Genomic DNA, 27,330 nt, shown 5'->3' with positions numbered 1-27,330 from the left:
AAGTATTTTTTTACCATGTCAGAAATGTAAGTGGGACAATAACTGTGTAGGTATTTGAAGGCAAAGCACAGGAGCTTGAAATTGATTCTAAGGTGAAACGGAAGCCAATGTAGAGATACTGAGGAATATTTAGAAAAATTGTACCACAGTCATCTTGGGACAGGTTCTTAGGGAGGCTGCTGATTCATTGTCTTTTTTGATATGTGAACGTAAAAATGTTCGAGTTTTATAACCACACGAGTGGAAATTGCACATACAACTGAATGGTGGGGGGGGATACATGTTTAAACCAATTAGAATGTTTAACTCACTGCTTTTTTATGTAATTGTTATAGTAACCAAAGCTGGTTCTTTCTTCTAGGAAGTGAAGTATTGCACATTTAGAGATTTTTTCCTACACTAGCAATATGTCTTTGGTTTTTTAATTATCAAACACACATTTGAAAAAGTGATAAAACAAGAAAATGAGGAAGTTAATACAAATCATAAATTAGTGAAAAAAAGGCTAATAAAAAAGCAAATTAAGTTAATGCAGGTTAATATTTTTTGTTTTGATGTTTTTTTTTTACATACAACAGCAATTTATAATAAAAGCTACAACATTAGCCTTTATTCATAAGTTATTGCAGAGCTGGCCAGTTGTTAAATACCAGCTCAGTCTTCCAGATTACACAGAGAGAGAATAGATCTACCTTAGTAGACCTCTGGCAATAGTGATTTACCATTAGAATGGTGTTATTAAAATGGAATGGCTAATTGGAATATCATTATATTACAAATGGCTTCTATAGTATTAAAGGGTAAATGCTGCACCTTTTAGGAAATATTGCAGAGACTCTATTGACCATGGTTAACATTCCATACTACAATATGTTCTTTGCATGCCACTTTAAAACAGAACTAGGATACATAAGTGACCTAGAACCACTTACATATATTTACCCCAAAGTGCAAACCTATCAAAAACAACTCTGATGTCTGCTCACTGATATACTACTCTTTGACATCATTAATATAACATATTGTGGTAGCTGTGTACATGAATGCAAATACTGATACCTTCCAATTGTCCATATACAGGTACAACAAGTTATAATTCTTTCCTTTCCACAATGCAACTGCGGCCAGCTTAGGCCAAAAACCATGCATTTTAGCCAAATTTTATATACTCATTATCAGTTAGTTGAAAGTAAACAATGTTTATTGTACACTATTTTGTTTGCAAGTAGAAATTATAGCATATCTAAACTCAAAACAAAAATGTATTACTTTGTAGCAAATAAACAAGAAACCATTACTGAAGGATAACAATGAGATGCCACATTCTGAGTATAAAAATTTTAGACTAGAGAACACAACATTATAGGATTTTTAAGGCACCAGGGTTAATTCACATATAATAATTATAAATCTCACATATATGTCTCCAAACTTTTTTACCATTTTTTACACACGAGCATGATCCTTTATACAAATAAGTAACAATTGTGGTCCTGATAATATGACACATTTCATGGTTGATGAAAATCCACTTCCTCCAGAGTAATAAATAAAGGAACACAATGCAGATTTATTGAAAATCCATAATAAAATCCAAAACTGCAGCTTACCAGTCATTAGACGTGGTGGCAACATTAGTTTATTTTTTATCTTTTTTTTTTTTTTTTTTTAATTCTGCCAGTAACATATTTCCTGCCCTAGGGTGGTAACTCCAACCATATCTACAGAAGAGCAGCATTGTCACCCTTGGCTGCTTTCCTTATTGGGCCTACAAATAATTCCTCCTTTCTTCACTTCCAATACATAGGAAATGGCTGGAAAAGCTCATACCAATGTTTGAGGTTTCAGAACACAACATTTCTATCAGGATCAAAAGGTATTTGCCTTAAAAAAGAAAAATATATGCATATGCAGTTACCACACCAAAGGACTTTTAAGCTGCAATATATTATATTTTGTACATTAAGGGTTGTCATTGTCCCTTCGTATCTTCTGCCATCTCTACTAGAGGAGACAGTTGCATTCTACTATATCTTATCTGGTATTCAGATGAACTTTCCGCTTCACATGTGTACCAGTAAGTGCCTATTCCTAGTGCATTTTGGGTCTGCCAGAAACAGAATTACTTTTGTCTATTAAAAATGTATGTTCCTAGGTAATGTGATCATGGAAGGAAAGGACAGCCTCGGGACTTCATATCAGCATATGGCATGCTGTCCCACTGTGACTCATTGGACACATAACACTAAACCAAGTGGTTCATTTATCAGGCAGTTCTGAAACCAGTATATATTATAGCACCTTTCCCTATCCGGTAATCACTGAATTAACAAAACACCAATAAGAGACTTTAATACTGCACACGATCACTAACATAATATTTCTGTTAGCTCCAACTAAACTAATAAAAGGAATGTAGGAGCTCAGCTATGAGGAGAGATTAGTTGAACTGAATCTATTCTTCCTTGAGAAGAGATGTATAAGGGGGGATATGATCACCCTATATAAATATATAAACGGTCCATATAGAGAACTCTCTTCCCAATTATTCACTTTGAGATCATTACAAACAACAAGAGGGCACTCTGCGTCTGGAGGAAAAGAAGTTTAAGTGCCGGATAAGGAAGGGACTCTTCACTGTAAGCTCTATTATGGTCCTTAAACCACTTTTTGAAGCCCCCTGACTTTTTAAGTAATTTGCAAATACACTAAATTTCGGATCGTTGCCAGAATTGTTATTAAAATAATTGAAATATTTTACCAACTTTGAACATAGATGAGCAGTAGGAGGGGAGGTATAAAGAGAGGAAATTGGACCTAGGGAGAAGAAGGTGTTCGTGCAGTAATGCGTAAGGCGAATAAGAGACATCAAGGTGTATAAAGTTTACCATAAATTAAAGACTCCACATAATGTCACCTGAGGCTGGTTAGAGGTAAGGAAGGAGTGCTTGGCTAGGAAAATTCCTGTAGGCAGGTAGTCTGGCTAAATTAAAAACACCCAAAGAGTAACTGCTTTTTAATGATAAAAACAGTACAGCTTAGTTGAAAATTTATAGAAATGGCATGTAAGGACTATATTCATTTATATTTGTAAAATTCCTGATATGACTTTTTTCATATTATCTTTTTTTAACTTAAAAAATCTGGTGGTATCATTTACAGGGATGTCATAGAAGATGTGTCTATCCAGATTCTAAAAGCACCTAGGTGGTAAAGATGAAGTTTCGCAATGCTTTGCTATGCACTTTTCTATTTACTCTTTGTGATCTGACTGTATCCACTGTTCTGTATGTATACAGCAGTAAAAAAGCAAATATCTATGAAGATGTTTTGCAGTTTAATATATTTCACTCTGTGTTGGATGTCTGGGGGACTACTCTGTTGAGGAACTGTATATGTGTTGGAGCTGTCATAGGTGTTGCCTGGAACAGGAGTGATGGTCCTCATCGGCTGCAAGCGTTTATAACTCCAATGACTTTTCTGTGCTACCTCATTGCTTCCTATGCTATGATAAAATTGCTGCTGTTTTCTGAAGAGGAAAAGCCTGTACATGATGCCTGGTTCTGGAGTTTGCTGGCATGGACTTGGCTGTCATCAGCTCTGACACTCATTGCATGGAAACAGATGGGAGAAGTCACCCCCTGCAGACAACAGACAATGTATTCTGGCCTTCCAGGTGATCAGGAGTCAGCACAGGTGAACACGCAGAGAGGAGGGGTGAAAAGTGACACATCGGGGGCAACCATAGGAAGACTTCTTTCTTATTCTAAACAGGATTCTGGTTATCTCATCATAGCTTTCTTTTTCCTTATTTTGTGCACATTGGGTAAGTGATGAACAGTTGTTCTCTTGTTAGCAGATCCTCAATGTGTTCAGTAGGCTTTAATATAGGGTGGAGGGGTCTGTTAATTTAGTGTACTATGTGGCAGTATGATTTGCTCAGTGGCTAGCACTTTTACGTTTGCAGCACTGGGTCTGAATTCAAATTCTGGCCAGGACACTGTCTGCACGCAGTTTGCATATTCTACCTATGTTCTATGTTGTAAAGGCAGCTCATATCCAGATTCCTAATGTATTATCATCTAACCCAAAGTCACCTGTTAAAGTGCAAAGAAAACCAGATTGGATCAGTGAGATCGGAAGAAGATGTCTCATTCAGGTGTTTTTAAGAACTAGTGTTAGCTGAGCTCATCCAAATATTAGGTTACACAGGTTGGGAGAAAAATTTGCCCTCTTGTCATATTTCATTAGTGACTATTCGTATCAAAATGACTTCACAAATATATGACAACCCACCCCTTTAACCCTAAAGCCTTTAGAATCAGATTAATCAAAGTGCAATTACCCAAACCAACATACAGTTTGAAAACACTATTCCTTTTTTGTAATGTTTGCAAGAGGGCCCAGTGCATGCATTTGCCAGGAACATTGACAAAGTCTATTACCAGCTGGTCCCTATACATTGGTTATATGCAGAATTGCATCAACCTAATCCAACCTAATCAAAGCCTACTTTTTTAAATTTCATTAATATATACTGTGATAAACCCTTCTTCGCTTTCACTTGCAGGCATCTAGTGCAGTAGTCGCCAACCTTTTCAGACCCACGCACCACTAAATTTACCTGCTCCAGGACGGGCATGTGTGGGGAGCTGGGTGTCACTCAAAGGGGAAGAAACCTCCCCCATAGTGATGTCATGATGCCAGAACCCGCCCACTCTCCCATCACAGGTCTTAGCATGCAATAGGAAAGTGGGCGGGTTGTGTCCAGAAGAAGGAAACAACAAAGAGGAAGGTTTTTTTGGCAAGTAAACGTATTCATGATAAAGCCTCACAATCTAAAACAAAATATATATTCCTGTCAGAAGCTTATTGTCTAGTGCCCAAGTGTGGCCTATTTACTATCATTACAAATCTGGGCATAATCTTTTTTCTTCCCAGATATTTGAAACTGTTATCAGTATTAATGTTATGTATTGTAAAACTTTATCATGAATACATTTGTTTACTTGCCCCCTCCTTGTTGTTTCTCTCTTCACGTATTTTCAGGGTTGGCAAACTGGCCTGATAAAAAAGCACTATATTATATTTCCTATACCACCTTAAACACACCAGAGGAAAACCCTCTATTGCTGCGGTATCTTTGGACATGGTCCTTCTCCTGACTCTGCTCAGGAGTGGCCAGAACCGCGTACCACCGCTGATCTAGTGAACCAGAATAACAATTCTATCATTTGATAGTGATTTGATTGTAACCTGAGTAAGAGTGTTATCTATATGGCTTGTAAGTATTCAAATAATATACTGTCATTCAAATATTATAATATATACCTTGCACTTCGTGGGAGGAAGTGACATTCCAACCAATGCAGTAATGTTGAAGATAATCCCACCAACCATTTTATTAGGTACACCTGTTTAGCTGTTTGTTAAGGCAAATATCTAATCCGCCAATCACATGGCAGCAATGCAATGCATTTAGCCATATAGACATTGTCAAGATAACATGTTAAAGTTCAAACTAAGCATTAGAATGAAACAGAAAGGTGATTTAGGTGACTTAAGCTACGTACACACTTCCAATTATTATCGTTGTTAAACGAACGACGAACGTCCGCACCGATCCTGCACATACAGATAACGACACGATCGTTCGTAGATATTGTACACACAATAGATACGATCGTTTGAGCGATACAGGGAGTGACGTGCACGATAGGAAGTGAACGAACGTTCGTTCGTCACGCATGCTCAGACCATGGACGATCAACGAACGATCGTACACACGAACGATGGTCAACGATGGTCGTCCGATCCGCCGGTCCGGTCGTTCGTTTCCAACGACTTTCCTCGTTCGTCGGCGTCGTTGGTTACTTTTTTTACGAACGATTTTTGCCCAATCGATCGATCATTTTGAACGATAAAAATTGGAAGTGTGTACGCAGCTTAAATGTGGTTTGGTTGTTGGTGCCAGGTGGGCTGTCTGAGTATGTCATAGTTATCTGCTAGGATTTGCACACACAACCATCTGTAGGGTTTACTAAGAATGGTCCAAAAAAATTGAAAAAACATCCAGTGAGCTGCACTTCTATGGGTGAAAATGCCTTGTTAATGTCAAAGAGAATGGCCAAACGTATTCCAGCTGATGAAAAAGGAAAGAGTAACTCAAATATACCTTGTTACAACCTAGGTATGCAGAAGAGCATCTCTAAATACTCAACATATTGAACAATTAATCAAATGGGCTACAACAGGAGGAGAGCACACCAGGTGCTATTTCTATTGGTTAAATACAGGCACCTGAGACTACATTTATATCCATATTTATGCATATAGTTTTTTTTATCCACAGGCTCATCACAACTGGAAAAGTGAACACAGTACAATTGTCATGATACAAATACAAATGATCTCGATTACTGCTGCAGCATGATAGGGTTAGAACTTGGCACCAAAAAAGAAAAGTATAGATCTCTACTGCCTTCTACCAATGGTCCAGACTGGTAATACCAGTGTACCCATCTTCTGCTTTGCCAGGAGGATAACAAACTTCAAATTATCTCTAATGGGTCTATTAAACATGTTAATGAGTTCACTGTACTCTAATGCCCTCCACAGTTACCAAATCTCACTTTAACAGAGTATCTTTGGGATGTGGTGGAATGGTAGTGCAGAGCCTCCGGGAACACCAACATCACGCATCCCAGGAGGCTTCTGGTTGCTCCTTCTGCACATGCCCGAAATTGGGCATACCCAGAAAGGGCTTTTTGTTGCATGGGCATGCACAGTGAGATTGGCACTCTTTTTTTTCCCCATTTACAGCAGGCTACATCACCCGATCTCGCACCTGTGCAGTGCAAGATCTGGTGACAAAGCCAGAAAAAGAAAGAAGATGGCAGCGCCCAGCACTTCCTCCACGCTGGGGCAGGGGGGGATTTCAGGACGATGCGGGACCCAATCCAGAAAAGCGCATGGGGGGATCGAAGGATCTGCGGAAGTAAAGGTAAGTGAGATATTTTTTTAAGTTCTGCTTTAACTATATTAGGTTTCTGTGGTTCAGCCTAGCACAAAGATGCATCTGCGTAAAGCCCGTGCCTCACTGAAACACTTAGGTTTTCCAGTGATAGTTTATCTTCCCCAGTCTTGGGGAGAGCTTTAAAAAAAATCAGGCTCATTGACTGAACCTGCTGAGTTACCCACATCTATGGTACCAGATTTTACTAGGCATTGCTTTTAATTTTGTTTTCTGTATAATAGTAAACTCTTTAGCTATAACTACTATTTAAAGCCTCTTCTCTGTACAGGGGCTAGTTGCCAGTTTAAAAATGCAGTTTTCCTTTATCACAGGGGAAATACTTAGCCCATATTACACAGGGCTGGTCATAGATGGTATTGTCGTCCAAAGAAGTTTGAAGCAGTTTTCCAGCGCGGTTGTAATACTAGCAATTCTGGCGGTGGGGAGGTAACATTGGCTCACTACTTTTTTTCTGGTGTGATAATATCTGATCCAATCTTTGCTATGCATGTATATCCCAGTAGGTTCAGATCAATGCTCATTCATAAAGTTTATTACTAGAATTTGTATGTGCTAAAGTGAAAAGAAACAAATAAGGGACGGTTAGATATGTAAGCACAGTCTGACTGCATCCAGGCATCTGTGTTGGCCAGCACTTATAAAAAAAAAAGTATAGGACCATAACCTAATATTACAGCCTTGAAAAAACCCTGTCACCAGCATTAAAAAACAAATAGCACATACATTGTTTTTTTTTTTTTTTTGTAGAAAAATGTAGTATTTTTCATTCCCACAAACATTTTATTGTTTACTTGTCATGTGCTGTAAAACTTTATAGGGAATTGATTCACTACAGCAAGAGTCAGCCACAGTTCCTACTCTCTCCCTCTTGCCTTGTCATGACCCTCGCCTTTTCTGGAAGTATTTACCTGTCTGTTCTGGCCCAGCTCCTCTAGCTCCCCCGTTACCTATCTACATAATCTTTTATGAAACTGTTGGTGGAGGAGTGAAGGGGAATTCTTTAGAATTTCACTCTGACAGCTCTTCTGGTACTAAAAATTTCACCTCCAAGGTTGCAAGCCTCACAATAATTTCAGTTCTTTTGAATGTCTACACAGGTTAAGCACATGCATACCATGTTATTGCTATTATTAGTATTGTAAGATCAGAATCAATGTAGCATTTTAAATGAGTTTTCTTCTTTTTATAATTAATGGGCTCCTGATTTAGACCCCACTAAATGTAACTTTAAATAAAAAGTATTCTGTAACAATAAACTTTTACACCATACTTTAAAATATTATGTTACTGTTTGTCTCCTGTTATTTTTTTATTCCAGCTCATTCTCCGCAGGGGTACGAGGTGGTCTTTTCACCTTTACATTCGCCAGACTGAATATCAGAATACGGAACTTGCTATTTCATTCCTTGTTAACGCAGGAAATTGGTTTCTTTGATGAGAATCACACAGGTCAGAATCCTTCAGCAAAGACACTGCAATTCCTAGAAGAAATCAAGTTTGTACATATATATTTTGTCTGATATATATTTTTGCTTGTATGCATGTAGTGTCATCATTTTATTAGAAACAAAAAGTTGATGCATATATCTAAATACTGTGGTGTAATAGTGTGTATATTCAATGCCATAGGTAGTGTGAATATTCTAGAAATTGAGACCAATCTGGATGACTCATTCACACCAAAGTGCATACATTATGTAAAAGACTCTTGCAGTAGCACATTTTACAATGAATTAAACTAAATGACACAGATGATTTATTGTAAAACCACTTTCCTACAATTCTTTCGTTCTGGTATTATTTTCACTATTTTTATCAACTTGTTTAGTGAGATTTTAAAATATAAAACCTTGTTTGTGTTCAATTAGCATTAGTAATTATTAAATGCCACTACTTGCAATTCAAGCTAAATAAGTGTTTTGTTTTTTTGTTAAAGTTTAATGTCAGAAGTTTGGTTAGGTATGCAGACCTTATCCACTGGATGGTAGCAGAGAGACATATGTGTACACTGTATTGTAGCTGAAGAATCCACAAGCCTGTTCTTGTATTTCCAATATTACAGGTCACAGGGGTATCATACTACTAATAAGTTATGAGTATATCAAATGTATCTCTGATTTTACAGGGGTACTTATCAAACTCAGAATTCACGTAAACCCAGCAATACTGATGTGATACAATTATTTATTGGGTGAATAAGAGAAACTTGCTTGTGAAGATGTTTGTTAATAGACTCAGAAAATGTGTCCAGGAGTGAAGTCTGAACTTCCAATTGTAAAGCCGCATACACACGTGCAATTCTTGTCGTTGGAAAGGATCTCTCACGCAAGATGCATGAACGAGTGCTGTACATACAGTATCTGGCACCCTGCTGCGCGCTCCCCCCTTCCCTTGCATTAGGATCGCTCGTCGTTCATCGTTCGTGGATCCGCCAGGACGAATCCACGGACGATGAACGACGTGGGCTGTACACACGCCAGATTCTCGCCCGATATCAGTCCGATGACGATTATCGGGCGAGAAAAATTTGACGTGTGTACGTAGCTTTAGACTTGTTTTAGATTAGTGACACATACAATATTGAAGGCATTTGAATAAAATGGGGACAAGCAATAGGATAAGTCTGCAATGGTCACTTACATATTTCACTCAATATAGGTCAATTTATGTGTCATATCCTTTGGTTAATCATTATATCTTGCTTACAACCAAATTATGATCTGTCATTACAAATCCAATATAATAACCAATATTACAAGTGTAGTGTAATAACTCATGACATTTGTGATCCTGACTTGCAGGTGATATCATCTCTCGTCTGACGTCCGATACAACAATCGTTAGCAATGTGGTTTCTGAAAATGTTAATGTCTTCCTGCGTAATGTGGTGAAATCCGTGGGAGTGATAGTCTTTATGTTCAGCTTGTCATGGCAGCTCTCGCTTTTGACCTTTTTGGGATTCCCCATCATCATGCTGGTTTCCAGGGTTTATGGCAAATATTACAAGGTTTGGAGACTCCCTTGTTCTCTTTTTAGCTAACCGCTGACAGTTTCCACTATAACTTGCCAGATGAATGAATGGCTCCTATATTAACTGTTTACAATGTGTTGTAATATTTACAGACAGTGAAGTAATAGTAGTGCTGCTTTATGAACAATGAAGTACTGTTCAAATAAAATTTAGGATCTGCTTTCCGCACTTTTGATAAATGTGTTTTGAACTTAGTTTAAAATTAAATGTGTGTGGGGATACAAAAGAAAAACTCGCTTTTAAAGAGTAGACAAATGGCTAAATTCACACCAAAAAAGGTGCGAAACTGTTTAACCTGCCAAAAATTAATTCTGTTCAGACAGTTTTCTATCTGGCCAACCCTCCCAGTCACTATACAGAACCCTGATTGTTAACTTTTCTACATTGCAGTCAAATCAATGCAAGACTGTGATTGGATAGAGAAGACAGAGAATCTCACAGGTTGTCACTTCCCTCCAGTTAGCAAGCTCCACATTTTAGATTCATAGCACTGATTGGCTTATAGTTGTCTTCTGTGCAAGGGATTGCAGCAGGCCAAAAAGACAGACCAGGGTACTATTAAAAATTACATTTAAGTACGTTTATTTACCTTATAACATAAAGACCCTGCTCAACCCAGGCATTTTTTTAAGCGGGGTGGGAAGAAATTGTTGGCAGGTGGCAGCCCCTGTTTTGTGACTCAACTCTTTAGTAACCACCCCAAAATAGCTGGGTGCTTACTGAAAAGTGCCAGGTGGAGCACCCAGCTAAAAGAGGCTGGGGAGAACACTGAAAGAAGGTCTCAGCTGTATATATTTACTAATAAAGTATTTGTAGAAAACTCAATCTACTCAAGTTTAGGTAAATAGACTACATTTGCGGCTAAATTTGTGGTAGGTATTATGTTTTTATATTTACTTAAAGAATACTACATTTAGGAATAAATAGTAGTGAAGGATCAGTAGGGGGGCATTGAATGCATTGGGGAATTTATGTATAATACATTCTGCATTCTTTTCTCTATTTTTCTTTGTTACGTTACCAGAACATCACAAGATTATTCAGGAAACTTTATGTGCACACTTGTACATGTGCCATTGGTTACATTTGCCTTATAGCTACCTGAAAGTCTCCACCTTCTTCCTTTTATTAGTCACAATCTAAATATAGTCAGTGTGTTACACTGTGAAACATGAGCTACATGCACCACACCTAGGGCTATGATTCCCTGACAAGTACAGTACTGCAGGTCTAACAACAAACTAATATATTCATACTATGCCATAATGATATTGCTGCTGCTACCCTTGTCATTAATAATGAGCGCCCACAGACCAAGACTTTTTTTCAAATGCTGCAATGTAGAAGCTTCTAATGATTTAATGGCATAAAAACATGAAAATGAAAAGCAGTAGTGAGTGCCATTAACCTGGCTCATATCATCTCAAAAAAGACGCTTGCTTTTGCTTTCCTGTATCCTGAACTAAGGGCATGTTGGGTATTTACACATTGAGATTTTAAGTGTGCATTTGTTTTCAGTTTGTTCACTGTTAGCTATGTTTCTACCACATATTGTATGCATCTGGCTAGTTTGTGAAATGCATTTTTTACGCTTAGTGATTTTGTCAGCATTCAGGACAACATTATTGTGTACAGGACAATATATATGTCTCAAAGCATCCAAACAAGTCATTGTATGAAAAATGAACATAGTATTTTGCCTGCAGGCCCAGTTTAAAATGTAACTGAAGTCAAATTTTTTCCCTGGATAAATTTGGGAAAGATTAAAACCTCTTTGATTTTTTTTGCTAGGTGACCTGTTAGGGAGATTCACTCCCTCTATTTGTTCTGTCACTGGCACAGAAAGTGATGGAAATCTAAAATCACCCAGTGGATTTAAATGCAATGGTATCTAAAAAGGGATTTCCCTCTTTTTTTGTGAGATTACTTTCACTTCCTTTTCTGCTTACAAGGCAGTAATCTCCCTTGTGCCTTATAGTTGTTACAATAATGTAATATACGAATCTATGTTGAGACTGTAATTATTCATGATTAGCTTCTCATTTTGACTACATATACAACGCCAAACATCAATGACTGATACAGGAAGATTAGACTGATGTCACATTATATAGGTGGCTGGTATCAGTAGCTGCAATTTCTGCAGGTTCATTCAAAAGCTAATTCTGAACAAATGTCACAAAGAACTTTCACAAATTTAGGAAATGATTTGTGCTAAAAAATTATTAAAATTATTTTTTTTGGCATAATTTGTCCTTTATTTTTATTGTCTAAAGGTGAAGTGAATATCTGGTACATTGTCCTGTCTAAGTTTAGCTAACATAGGACTTCCCCACCTACAACCCCCCTGGTAGTAGAACGTTTACATAAAACCTAGTTCATTGTCAGCTCTGAAGACAATGTTATGCAGTAAAAAGCTAATTGAGAAGAATGACTTTAGGTGGCCATACAATAGTTGAGGGTACTTTTAGTTGATAGAGGTGCACCTATTGACCAAGAGGGGAAGTGGTTCTCCCACTGAGTTAAATTATTGGTGGTCATAGCACTGGAAGGGGCATCAGTCTGGCAACAAATGCATATTCCTTCAATAATGATGAATGCCCTATTTTCTAAAAGATTTGCATTAGATTATTTTTTTATATCAGATCTAACGTTGAATATTTTAAGAATTTTAACCAGAATATAGCCAGCATTCGCCTGATTATTCATGTCCTTTGTGAGCTGCCTCTGGTATTTGCACCAAGGATATAGATCAACCATATAGTCTTGCATTTCATGTCATGACTCACACATTGTGCTTCATTCTTGTTTCCTTATTCATGTAGAAATCTGATATTGCTTATAAAGGTCAGTCTTTAGGTGCTTTGTAGGAGACACCAGCACAGTCTAACTATAATAATATTTTTACTGTCAAGAAATGCCTATTTGGTTTTATTTACTGACAAAGATAATTTGCTGCGATGTGTGTTCTGTTGTTTACATTTGATTCGCTGAATTACATTTTTTCATCTTTTAACTAAAAAATGTTTATTAAAATACCATCATTGTTTAGTTCCATGTATTGTAGGTCAATACCTAACAATGCACAAAAGACGGGCATGAATGCTCAGATCCAAATAATTTTGTCTGTACCCACTTTCATTTAGGATCACATGGATCCACTAGTACCTAAGCTCTGTCCTTGCCCTTCCCACCATTACCAGCTATGACATGGAGTGGAGGTTGGTCATGTATAAAACCTACATATTAGGCCTATTACGTGTATTATGGCCATTACAGGCATGGGCTTTGTATAGTGATGTCACAAATTGTCTCACAGAAGATAAAATAGTCTAACGCAAAATTTCAGGGAGGACAATACACCTACCTGTATGTTCTCAGGACGTGTAGGAAACTTGGGTTCCCAGTCGAAAGCCATACACACGCTTGGAGAACATGTAAATCTTCCTTCATTTGAATTGGCTTCCCTTTAGCTAATTTCCTAAAGCTTTTAAAGTGTATGTAAACCATATTACTGGACTTTCCTTTTTTGTTACCAGGTTAGGAAAACATTTCTTAAAAAAGAAAAATTAAAGGGCTGAAAAGCTGCAATATGTTGTATTTGTATTTTTAGGTTTAGATACATTTTAACCTGTTTATTATCCAATAATTTAGTAACCTCCCTTGTTTTCTGTGTTGGGTATACTGACCCTTCACACCATTTTAGAGGGAGGTGTCGGCATTCCAATGCTGTACTAGAGCTGGAGTACTGAGCAAAGGTTTCTTTTTTATTATGCAGTGTAGAAAATCCTTGCATGACTTTTAAAACAGAATATGATAAAAGTGCTTTAACAACTTGACAGGCAAATTTTCTGTTCAAATTTTATCTGTGTGATTATTAGACATTATAGTTTTTCCCTTTTTTGCCATATCAGTAATGTGTTTGTTATTATAGAATAGTATTTTCTTGTAGGTCTGGTAAACATTTTCTTGCTCCAGACACCAGAACTGTGCCTTACTATGTTGTATTTACATTTCAAAGCAGCCTTTTTTAACCAGGGTTCCGACGGAGCTTGTTTGGGGTTGCTTTAGTGATTTTGCCCTTTCGTTTAAGTTACTATTTGCACTTGTACCCCTTTTTTAGCTCTCAGAGAAGCATCATTTCTTTTGACCACCAATGTTAAGAGCATTCTTCTCACTGATTGCCAGTGTAATGGAATCTTTCTCTCATTGACCATCAGGGGTCATAAAGCGGCCCCTTTCCCAATGATATTATACTATCTACCCCTACACACCAATTAATATTGGAACATTTCCACTGATCCAGCAATGTAAGGGAACGTACCCACACATCCTCATTATGACCCTTGTGGCCAGGAAACCCATCCTCCAGAGTTCACATAACACTACAACCACCATGAGTCCCCTTCATTCTCTACATTTGTGAAAAAGTGAGGGGACCTACAGCAAGTGACTGATAGGAAGAGGGGACTGGAGGAGGTATTACAGTTTGAATTTAGCAGAAGCTACCAGGGGAGAACCTGTCAGAGAATAAAAAGTCAGGCCTATGTAAGGCGACATTGTGCTGACCCCTAGCACAACTAATAAAAATACAATCATTACTGTTTATGTTTTTTTCTGGCCATTATTCTTACTGTTTAATTAATTTCATTATTATTACTGAAACATAATTGTGTCATATAGAGTGAGTGTCAAATACATGAACTACACTACATTCACTATTATTTTAGTATTTCAATTTACTGTTCATACTAATGTACTGTGAGCTGTAGATATAGTAATGGTTCTCTGAGACCTGAACGGTATTTAAGGAGTCCCTCCTAATTAAAAATAGAAAGTCTTGTTTTAGAGTATTATTTCCAGTGTTACATTCTTTGTGGTAGAGAGGCCCCTAGATCACATTCCTTTGGAGATGTAGATGGCCCACAGTGTTTGACAAATGTAATGAATGTCTTTCTGGAATAGCTTCTGTTTGAGATTGTGAAATATCCCAGATGTATTTATTGTTTATTTTTCTTCTATTGTCTTTTTTATAGAAGCTTTCCAAAGAGGTTCAGACTGCATTAGCAAAGGCTAACAGCACTGCAGAGGAAACTATTTCTGCAATTAAAACAGTCCGGAGTTTTGCTAATGAGCAGACAGAGGCCAGTGTGTACAGTGATAAGTTACAGCAACTATTTACTCTGTACAAAAAAGAAGCTTTTGCCTATACTTACTACATTTGGTCTACTGGAGTAAGTATAACTTATGTTTTGTTACCTGTACTAAAATGTACTTTAATTACCAAACTTTGGTTTGTTTACCACACAAATTGGTCAAAAGATGGGGAAGTTATATACCTACTTTAAAACCAAATCACTGTAATCACTGTTTTGCAAATATTTGCACTTTTTTAAACCTAGCAAGGGTGTTTTCTGGATTTTAGTTTTCTGGACATTGAGGTATAAAAATTATCAAAAATCTATTTTTATTTTAGGTTGTTGGTAGGCATTTTTTTCCTTATAAAGTTGTCAATATACCAGGTGTCCCCGTTGAAAGATTTACCCACCCCTCTTGTTTAGACAGTAAGGTTAGGTACGGTTATCGAATCCTCATGCCAGTGAACTACAGCCTTTGGGGGACTAAACAAGCATGATACAGGGTCAATGGTACAGGGTACAGTACTATTCACTGCCACTCTGTCAAATGTGCAAATGACCAAGCTAGGAGCCATGCAGGATCTCAAGGCAGGTCTGAAGCCTGAGGATTATGGTTTGTAATAACTTTCTGTCCTGTCAATATGGATGACCAGGACAGATAGGGCTTGTTCACATAAATTGTTCCTGGACATCAGACAGCTTGCCAGATGCTGATCAGTCACCTTTGTTATATTGGATAAACATGATTGCGTGTTCAGAGGTGGTTTAAAGTTGTGTGTGTTCAATAACTACCCTGGTGGATTTTGATTACCACAGATGCTACTAGCAATGCCTGGCAGGATCATGATGATATGGGGTTGTGGTGTGGTAACCATACCATACCACAGCTATCTGCATGATTAAACCATTAAAGAGGATGCATTTCTCTAGCAGGAACAATGAAAACTGAAATGTGATTTTAGCACTTCCCTATTCTATCCAACCCTAAAAGGAAAATATAGCGGCTTGGTTGATTAAATGTCAATGTCTCATTCATTATAGCGACCCAGCATACCTGTATTTCTTCTCTGCACATTGTTTTAGGTTTACATTTGTGTCCGTTTTATGACATTGTGATTTATGATCTACTGTGCAGATAACATAATACTGTTTTCCACATAAAAAAAAAAAAATTTCATTTTAATCAGAAACTAACTAACTTCTCTTCTAGTTTACAGAATTGGTACTACAAATTAGTATACTTTACTATGGTGGACACCTGGTAATAACAGGGCAAATGACCAGTGGTAATTTGATTTCCTTTGTCATCTATGAATTTCTTCTAGGTGACTGCATGGAGGTAAGAATAACAATAAACCATATGTGTGATCTTTCTATATTCTTCTCTGTATTTGTTGTTCTTCTTATGTGGGTATACTGTAGGATGGATGGGTCAATGGAGACAGTATCAGTTAAAGAAGTGTATCCAGTGAATATACAGAATACCATTGGTTCATTCAAACAAATCATACAGCATATATTTTTTTCTGTTTATATCACTTTTTTTTAAAGCAGTTATCTTAATAGGGTATGTTTGACCATGATATATGTAACATAATTTGAAATAAATAAGCTTGGTTATATCTTAACCTCTAAACAATGTAGTTTCCTGCATGATATGTACATGTACATTTACCACCTTTAAAAAAAAAAAGTATTAATCACATCAAAACTTTTAATCTGCTTGTTTGCTCAAAGTCAGTAGGGTAGAAGGTCAGCATGAGATCCAGTCAACTGGCATTTTCAAAAAATGGTCACGAATGGCACTCTTTATATTTCTCTCATGATAATTTTACTATGAATACCATATTTATTGCCTTACCAGGAGCCTTATTTTTACCCACTTAGTTTATGGTCCATCCTTCTATTGTAGTTTTGGTGTATAAAGGTAATGCATGGTTTAAAATCCAAATCCATTCAAATCCAAAAAAAGCAAATTTTAGCTGAAACTTATGTTTTTAATATAGTGAGAAAGGGCTAGGACACCTGTCATGTTGCAAAGCTGTCGGTGTTTCCATTAAGGAGATTTCCCCTCATTTCTTATCCTAACATGTTAGGAAGAATGTCCCTAACACCTCACTGACAGCATTACAAAATTGAAAGAGGTCCCAACATTTCCCAAAACTATCCAAAACTTAAAAAAATGTTTTGCAGGGAGCTGGACTTTAATGTTACAATATTGTGTTATGTCAGACTATTCGATTCGGAATCAGTACTTTTTGTTGTTTATGTGTTTTGTAGTCCATTGGATCAGTATACGGAGGACTAATGCAAGGTGTTGGTGCTGCAGAAAAAGTCTTTGAATTCATAGACCGCAAACCAAAGATGATCAACGATGGCACGCTGGCCCCTGAGCATTTGGAAGGTAAAGTGGAGTTCCGAAACATCACTTTCTCATACCCTACCCGGCCAAGGACACAAGTGTTAAAGGTATGTAGAGTCAAATACCTGGTTATATACATTGATGCGTCACCCACCTAATCTTGTGTAGATTTCTTTTTAAGTCACATTGCCTCCACCAACCTATTCTTTTTCCATAATTTGTCCTGTTGCTATCTTTTCCCCAGATAAAAAAACACCCATGCATGCAGCCTTCTCTGTATTCTAATACATACAATGGTTCATGAGACTAGGTGTGTTTAACACTATTCCACTGGCATTACATTTTTTAATAATTTCCAATGCAATAACTATTCTGTGGGTTTAAACCAGCTGGACTAGGCTATCCCCATTTGTGTCAATAAACCATGGGCAGCCATGACCTTACCACTAATTCACCAGGTATACTTTTGATATTAACTATACTGGTAATCCCTCACAAGAACATAGATTTTGGAGTTTTAAATCCATCTTTCTAGCCTTCCCAATTTGGACCTATTCAGAGTTGGTCAGATCCTTGCCTCCTTTTTTCTCTTAACTTACAGCACATAACCTTCAATGACTGACTGTTTGCTTCCTTAATATATGCAACACCTTGGCCGGTGCCAATGTAACAATATAATGAATGTTTTTAGCTTATTGGCTTACGTGAATGTGCTTAACATGTACAGAGCAGTAAGTAGGACCTAAAATGTTATAAATACAGTTTAAGATAACTGTTATGTACTTGTCATCTCAAATGTTTTTATCAGGCTGTGTTTGTATATTTGTCTCTGAAGACTGTTGTTTTAACTGCATTTTCCTGTAATGTTAGCCCCTGTGTTCATGGTAAGATGTATTTGAATCAAATCAAGGATTACGTGGCAGTAATTTAAAGGAATATTATAGACCAAGGTTCCTCCAGAATTGGCAGATGTTCCTTGAGCCATGGTAGTAACCTTGATCAATTTAACTGACATCACTTTTTTGGCTATGTGTTAGGGTGACATTTGTAGAAGTCAATGTAAGAGGCATTCCTCCCATTGGCCACTAAGCTAATGTACAGTGAGCTGTGGATATAGTAATCATAGCAGGTGTTCCTTATGACTTCTAAGTTATTTCAAGGGTTCCCTCATGTTAAAAGGGTTAAGAAAGCATGCTATAGACCAATGGATGGTAACTTACCTTCTGGTCAATATTAGAGAGTTAAACCATCTGACAATTTCTTTTATTCTTTGGGGGCTATGTTGGTAAAATATGTTTACTTGGGTTCCAGATTCTAAATACCTGCTGTATTGTGTAATTGTTTTATATTACTGAGAATGCAGTAAGATCATCTATAATACAGAAAAGCCAACACTCAGTGGACATGAACAGTTGGTTATCACAGCAAGGAGATCTAGTTGTCCAGCACATATAGTAAAAGCAGCAGTCAACTCGGGGACAATTATGTTGCCTTTCAGGCATGATTTGTCAACAGGGTAAGGTATAAATAAGTAAGTATACAGATATATATTTGATTTTTGGGGCAGATTGTGAACAATGTTATATATAATCTAGGTTATGGCAGTCAGCTAATTTGCACACATTATGTTTGAAGTTCCACATACCCTACTTTCTTTGTTTATGTTTTGCAGTTTCTAATTACATACTGTGATATTAGTTATCATTTGCTGACTCATTCATCAGTAATAAATGTTCTTTGGTATCTATGTGTTCACATTGAACATCAGCTTTTTTCATCTTCGGTAGAATAACAGTGATCTTTCAGTCACCCAGTCTGTAACTGTCTGCATCCAGACAGTCATTTCATTCATTTCCAGCCCCATCTAAAGACCTTTTTGTGTGACACAGTACAGAGCTGGACATCAATAGCTTTCTGAGTCATAATTTGCGTGTTTCTACTTTAGAAAGTTCTTGTGTTTCAGATCTTTGGACAGTTAATAAAAAACAATTTCACACAACCTGAAATACTGTGGGATTGCATCTACGGCTTTTCCTTTTATCAACAGTCCCACTTTTATTCAAATATGTTAATTGTTACAGGCAATCAGTAAAGGATCTGCAACAGTTTCCTGAACTATTTCCTATTATCTCATCATTAGACTCTTGGAGTTGTGACTTGAATTTAAATAACCGCTGAGCTAATGTTTTATCCACAGTCACAGTGATAATGAATTGGTGTACCGAAAATTGGTATTTCTAATGTGTTGGCCCTAGAGGACTGAATCACCCACTGAATTATAGTATATACGTCTCATGGGTGCCATTTGTGTGGTCTGCGCCTACACATCTCTGGCTCCCATTGCTATCACACATGTTGCAACAAAAAGTGTTTTGCTGACATTAGAATAACTAACATAGGGGCAGTAAATAACAGAAAAAAAAAAAGAATTTTAACTTTTCAAAACTTTTGTTGCATTCTTCTTTGGTGTCTGTAACATAGAAGTACTAAAACTATAACTAGGAATTTTAAAAGATGCCTAGCAGTTGTAATAGCAGAAGTGCTGAACATTCTGGGAATAATAGTTCAGAAAGTCCTGTTGGTTTGAAAATGTAATTATGTAACATTACCCACATAAGCTCTCAATGACATGGAGATTTGAATTGAAATAGAGTCATTATCTCAGGATTTAAGGGACATGGAAAAGCCTACTTTTAGTCAATTCAGGGTAAGGGCACATGGCACTACACAGGTCATTAAAATATATTGCCAGTAAATGATTTAACCTATTTTACCCAAGAGACGCTTATTTTTCCATTTAAATCTTGGGTAAAAATATGGTAAAAAGACCCTTGTGTCTTAATAACAAATGTAAAGTCATATGAACACAAGTGTTAATAACAGGCCCCTATCCAATAAAAGAGATTAATTCTGTGACTGTATTATATATTTTTATGTTCTGTAGAATTTGTCTTTCACACTGTGTCCTGGGAAAGTCACCGCACTGGTGGGCCCATCAGGAAGCGGGAAGAGCTCCTGTGTAAATATCTTGGAAAACTTTTATCCTGTGCAGGAAGGAGAAGTCCTCTTAGATGGTCATTCTATCACAATGTATGAACATAAATATATGCATGCAAAGGTATGTGTAGAAAGTATGTATACATTAATCAATAATGTCCCACTCACAGATGGGTGACCTATAACCTTTATTCATATGTATGGTATATACCCATTAAAAAGAATAATATACTTTTATCTATATACCAAAAAAGAGCATGTGATTTTTTTTAAAGAGCAGATGCACTTTTAAAAAGTAATTCACCCCATGCCACAACCCTATGTAACCCCAGCAAAACTTTGAATGTGTGCACCTGTCTGTACTTCTGTCTGCCCTCTCCTCTCTCTGGTTGAAGAGCTGGCTGGGCTTCTCGCTACAGCCCTCTACATAGCCAATCATGCCTCCCGTCTTGTGTGCCATGCTGATTATGAGCAGTAAAGAGGAGGGAGGGGCAGGGGATGCAAAAGAGCCACATGGAGGTCCCATTCTCTAATACTGCTTGTGTTTTGAGGGCAAGAGTTATAGTGATAGTTTCAGGAGGTCAGCAATTGCAACCCACATGTATTTCTCCAATCTTCTCTTTGTTGTGAGTTTCATTCTGTTGTTACCTACATTGACCAGTCAGGGTCCATCTCGTATTCTTTGAGAAATAAAAGAAGGAATTTATTTGGTTACCAAATGTTCTCCATTTTTAGGCTAAATCCCTGTTTACCATAACAATGACAATACAGCAACACAGACATTTTTTTTTAATCTTACAGTTGATGGACAATTCTTGAATTGAGGATTGCAGTGGTAAAGTGTCTTTTATAGAACACTAAGTTTCTTGTGTAAAAAGAATTTCCCAACAGCCACAGATATTGTGGCTTATGGGATTTGAATATATATCATTCAGACCCATGAGCCACAGTGCAATGTTAAAGAATCTCTTAGATTGTAAGGTCTTCTGGGCAGGGTCCTCTACTCCTGCTGTGTCACTGTCTGTCATTTTCAACCCCCTATTTATTGTACAGCGATGCATAATGTGTTGGTGCTATATAAATACTGTAATAATAATAATAGTTTGTAATTACTGCAATTACCAGTGTACCTACTCAAATTTTGCATATTTTAATAATCCAATAAATCTTTACTAAACTCCTGATAATTACAGAGTCCAGAGTCTACTGGCTTTTTGCTATGTATAGAATTTATTTCTATATAAATAAACATTATTGTTACTGTATTAGTGTTTTACTATATGTTGTCACAATTTATCATGTTTTCAACTGTGCAGCTAAAATATTATACAAAGTATGAATTGATATATTTTTATGTCCAAAAGAACATAGTGTCATATAACATCAAATAAATGATAAGCAAACATGAAGCTGAGACGACCGTATTATTCCCATTTGATAGTATTTACACTTAAAAAGCCAATCCCAAAACACTATCAGGGGACAGTAACATCGTCTATTAGAGTAAACTTCAACAATACTCAACACAGAATTTTACTCACAATGGAATCCTTGCAGCTAGGAAGTGTTAAAACAACGCAGATAGGTGATTATACCTACCTGTCAGGATGGTCTTGCTCCAAAAAGAAAATAGTGTCTATGTAAACTAATCAAATGTGAACACTGCTCTGCACCAATGAGTTATAGCAGATTGTTGCTCTACTAGGACATGTGCTTATGTTTTGACTGTCTGCTTTCTCCTATTTTTATCTGGTAGGTATCAATGGTGGGCCAAGAACCTGTACTGTTTGCCCGTTCCATTCACAGTAATATTTCTTATGGACTAAACTCTGTACCCTTGGAGATTGTTATTGGTGCAGCCAAAAGAGCCAATGCCCATGGCTTTATAATGGAACTTCAGGATGGATATGACACAGGTATTGTGGATTCCCGCCTTTTACTCATAGAGTAAAAAGTCTAAATGATATTTAATGACAACAAAGGGACAACAGATAATATGCTTGGTCTATATCAATATCTTTAGTTTGCTTCGGGCACACATTGTAAAATGGTTTTGTATGTTGCCTTTGGGGACATTGCTGCTTTGAGGTTAAACAGTAGAGATTTTTTTTTTTTTCTTAACAGGAATTATGCATTTTGAAAATCCCAGATTGTAATATTGGTATGTTTCCTATTCTACCATTAGAAACTGGAGAAAAGGGTGCACAGCTATCTGGGGGCCAGAAACAGAGGGTGGCTATTGCCAGATCATTGATTCGGAATCCCAGAATTCTGATACTAGATGAGGCCACCAGTGCTCTGGATGCAGAGAGTGAGCATGCGGTAAGTTTCACATTTGTTATATACATATTTGGTTTCTTTTCCCATCTCCTTTTTCTTTCTCACATAAACAGTGGAGATGGATGCAATGATTTAATCCAAAAGGCTGTGATTTTGCTGTCTAATTCTACTTAAAATTTTAGTGAGAAGGAAATATTTAATTGAGACTTTCTTTTTTACTGTGATTGAGATAGTTTTTTCTTTATTTGTATGTTCAAATTTTTTTAACTGTGATTTGTATTCCAAGCATTGCTAGTACTGAATAAACATGAGAAGTGTTGCTTTGGTGGAATTTCACGCATTAACAACAAATTAAAAAAAAAAATGTTGATGATTCACTCTTCGCAGATCCAGCAAGCAATGAATAATGATCTGCAGGGTCGTACAGTGCTAATTATAGCACACAGACTGAGCACTGTGGAGAAAGCACACAATATCATTGTTTTAGACAAAGGCAGAGTGGTTCAGCAAGGGAGTCACAAGGAGCTGATGGAGGAAGGCGGACTTTATTCCCAGCTCGTTCAACACCAAGTCTCTGGACTCGGATCAGAGGAAAAAGATCACATGAGGTCAACACGTCACCAGGAAGAGGGCATAAAAAATGATGCTGCTTCAGATCTGGGACTTTAGTACTTGAAAGATTAGCTCAACATAGAAACATAACAGATCAGTACATGAATCACCTCAAAGTGAACATCATAGAACAGTTTAAAGACTATAATAGCAGGCTATTGTAAAAATATTGAACTATCCTATTTTATATAGCAGCTGTGCACAAGATAAACTACAATTACAGACCCCATTTCCAAAAAAGTTGGGACACGTTCCTAAATTGTGTGAAAACACTGAAAATGTTTTGTTGTTTTGCATGTTAACTAAAGGTTCAAGTTAACTTATTTGGAAATTCAAAAAATAATGTTTCCTATATATTTTACTACAAGACCCTCATTGTGGTTACTAGTTACATAATAGTAAGATCACCAACTTTTTCAAGGGTCAGTTAAAATCCTAATCAGTTCTGTTGGCTGTATGCCATGGCTCCACATATGACACTCGGCTTGGTATCTGATATTCTGTAGGAAGATGCTATTAATATACTGATAAATATTTTTGTACTTTAGGATATAATAAATATTAATTTATAATATTAGCTTTTTTTTCTTCTATATACAGGCAAACTGGTGGCTCTGTAGATAGAAGAATGTTTCTGCATAGAGTTTATATGCTGTTCCTAGGTCTGAGCTTTCTCTTAGGTTTTGTAGTTCGTTATACAGACCAAATACATACTGGTAGGCAACTGGCATTCAAACAAAATGGCCATTAATTTCCTGTGTATGACAAGGACTGATTGTAAATGGTTCTGTATTCTCTGTAAAGTGCTTTGGAAAATATGAGTTAGTAAAAGGTCCTCTGTAATTATAGCTTTATCCTTGTGGCAATGCCTGGCAATAAGTAAACAAGGACTTGTCATTTTACATTTGTGCATATGTATCAATACTTTTATAACCCTGAAGATAAGTTTTATGTTTGCATTATTAAGATGTCTCAATAGATCAAAGCATTAAAGCTGAAATATAAATATAATGGACTAAAGTAATCTAAGCAGAAGCTCTATCCCTAATGAACGATGATCAAATGCTCCATTGTGATAATTAATAGTCATGTGACTAGTGTTTCACATAAGCCCAAAGGGGTGATTTATTAAAGCTCTCCAAGGTTGGAGCAGATACACTTTCATCAGTGAAGCTGGGCGATCCAGCAAACCTGGAATGTATTTCTTAAAAGTAATTTACTATTTGTTACCAAATGTTTTCAGTCGTGGACCAGATTCATTCTAGGTTTGCTTGATGCTGTTAACTGATAAAAGTGTATCTTCTCCACCACAGGAGAGCTTTAATAAATCACACCCAAAGACTCAACAACCTTTCATGTACTGGAAAATGAATTGATGCCATTGTGTCAGAAGACCTGTATTCATATTGATAATGGTACTAGAATCAAGTAAAAAGAAGCTGCCGCAGATGAAGAATACAAGATACAGACACACTTTAGTAACAGTGGTGCTAAAGTAACATGCTGAACTTCACATTTTTCCTTACCCGTGTGTAGCAAGAAACTTGAATGCACATTGCATAAGGACAACCTGTTCATTTTGAATGTGCTGCCAAGATACAAGATTGGAGCAGAACACACAGCTTATTTCAATGTAAAAGAAATGTCATTGCTTGTCATGAGAAGAACCAAAATTAATTTTAGATTGCAAGCTCTGTTGGACAGGGTCCTCTTCTCTTCTTATGTCATGGTTTGTATTTGTCTAATATGCAGCTTTGTCACCTGCAGCCTCTATTTATTGTACAGTGCTACAAATTATGTTGGCAATTAATAAATAAAAGTTAAAAATGATAATAAAATATATATATAACTAAATTATTGATGTGAAAAGCTCACAGTGTGCAATGAAATACCCAATTTCAATACAAAAGATGAATCTGTACAACTGAGAAAGACTAAAGACTGATGTTAACCCCCAACCACAACCCTCCTCCTTTTTTTGATGTTATGGACATGGGATGGGAGGTGTTAAGCTGTCCAAATCATAAGTGAACTTCCTAAGGTAACACGCTGCTCCTACATAGATACAGTAAAGTGAGTGAGCGTAGTCACCTTAGTATGTTTCATACAAGACCTGAAAAATCCACCACATCACCAAGGACTGGTAAGTCACAATATTTATTATCTCTGGTTTTGGGTATAGATACATTTTAGGATGAATGATCCCAGACCCTACATTGATGCTCCAATGTTTGTTTTTTCACTTGTAAGCCCAGTATAGTATAATGTTGTTTTTTGAGTTACATACACTTCAGCTAAAATCTGGTTGGCCACTTTTGGGTTACTCCATTTACTCCAAGTAAATCTAAAGCTAAAACTTTTTTTTACAAAGTAGCTAAATTTCAAATCTTGTGTACCTTTGAGGAGATTTTCTATTACTTTTTCCATTTACTAAGAGGAAATCTCTTGCGGAAGTGCGGAAATCCCCCTCTTATGCAGCTTTTACTGCAACAACTAAGATTTTGATTTCTTTTCTGATGACAATAGTTACCAGGACAAACAGAAAGAATGAATCTCCCTAGTGGGGACACAGACAGCAATAAGAACCTGGCAGGTGTTCCAACCTCTCTCCACTCTAAATACCAAGTGTGGCTTTACTTGTACTTTAAAGTATTTGTAAATGTGCTGCTCTCCCTGAAGCTCAATGTCACTCCAATTTTTCGTAAATTATATTACTTTAATAAAATGGCAAAAAGTGCTGAATAGCTCCTTATCTTTATTTCCATTGCAGTCACATGACCAGGAATCTTGTATTGTGTCATTTAGGATGGGTGGATGGTGTGGTAACAAAGCAGGAGCTGTATGACTCTGCACTCTGAGATCTTACTTGTCAATAATACCACCAGAAGAAGTGTACAGTGATTTCACATTTGTAATAGTGAAGCAGTTCCAGGATTTTTGGTTTTGTTATAGAGTCACATACAAAACATCTGTTAGAAGGGTTCAATGCTCCAAACCTCTTCAATACTTTCAGTGTCCCATTAAAGTTTTCTTTACTTTTTCTTGTTCTGCCTGACCCCTGGCAATGGAACACAAAGGGAAGGGAAATGACCATTGTGTGGACAATTAAATGCCTTGTTGATCTCATGTGATGTACATTTTTGGTTTGTATTATACCTCTGCTCCCCCTGCAGACACATTGGTTCCACCTGCCAGCTACTACGGTACTATAGTATGTGAGATCCTACGGTAGAAACCATTCTGGGTTGCAGGTGGAGATATGTATTTTATCCACCAAGTAATGCAGTGGTCAGGCATGAGAAGAGCAGAAAGATATGTTCACTTTTTACGGGCTAATTTTTGAATCTCTGCCAACAAAGTAAAAACTGTCAGTAGACCAGTATCCTTTACAGTAGGCTGCTTCTACTAGGAGTGGAATTTTACTGAAGCCTGAAGTTTAATTACTTTTGTGTTTTTGCTATATGTTGTAGATAATTGAGTGTCGAAACTAGCTGTACTCCTTGTCAGTAAAACTAACATCTGTATCCCCCCTAACCTTGAAACTCCCCTCTCCCTTATCTTGAAATATTCCATGCTTAGCGAAGCTGTTAATTGTATTCCTTGTTATTACCTAACTACTAAGTGCCTTCCATCCCGCTGTTTGACTATAAAAACTGACTAGTGTTAATAAAGCTTTGAAAGTGATCTAACTACATGCTTGAGTTGCGTCGTTATGCTCTCCGAGAGCCGCTGAAAACAGAAGCCACCAGAGAGGGATAACTGGTCTGGGACCTGCAGGAGATTGCCTTAACGCTACTGAAAAGCTGCCTGGTTGCCATGTGGATCCACTGACTTTCTCCAGTTTCTGAAAGTATTCAGAGTGCTGACTAGGGAT

General features: G+C 37.0%; 1 protein-coding gene across 1 annotated transcript; it reads left to right on the top strand.

Moving 5' to 3' along the window:
* The first annotated feature begins 2,593 nt into the window (after positions 1-2,593).
* On the top strand, positions 2,594-24,043 carry ABCB9 (ATP binding cassette subfamily B member 9). The gene is made up of 11 exons (XM_072415795.1): positions 2,594-3,826; positions 7,348-7,462; positions 8,355-8,485; positions 9,838-10,043; positions 15,104-15,301; positions 16,416-16,544; positions 17,486-17,674; positions 20,512-20,685; positions 22,321-22,480; positions 22,750-22,886; positions 23,232-24,043. The coding sequence occupies exons 1-11, from the start codon at positions 3,217-3,219 to the stop codon at positions 23,511-23,513; spliced, it is 2,331 nt and encodes a 776-aa protein (XP_072271896.1). The 5' UTR covers positions 2,594-3,216; the 3' UTR covers positions 23,514-24,043.
* The last annotated feature ends 3,287 nt before the right edge of the window (positions 24,044-27,330 follow it).

Source organism: Pyxicephalus adspersus, chromosome 6 (genome assembly GCF_032062135.1).
Source record: "Pyxicephalus adspersus chromosome 6, UCB_Pads_2.0, whole genome shotgun sequence".
Classification (NCBI taxonomy): domain Eukaryota; kingdom Metazoa; phylum Chordata; class Amphibia; order Anura; family Pyxicephalidae; genus Pyxicephalus; species Pyxicephalus adspersus.
This window is presented reverse-complemented; position numbering and strand designations above follow the sequence as displayed.

Coding starts and splice junctions, on each gene's coding strand:
- ABCB9 (XM_072415795.1), top strand. CDS start 3,217: ATGAAGTTTCGCAATGCTTTGCTATGCACTTTTCTATTTACTCTTTGT. Junction 16,545..17,485: donor TTCTAGGTGACTGCATGGAG/GTAAGAATAACA, acceptor TGTGTTTTGTAG/TCCATTGGATCAGTATACGG. Junction 22,481..22,749: donor TCAGGATGGATATGACACAG/GTATTGTGGATT, acceptor TTCTACCATTAG/AAACTGGAGAAAAGGGTGCA.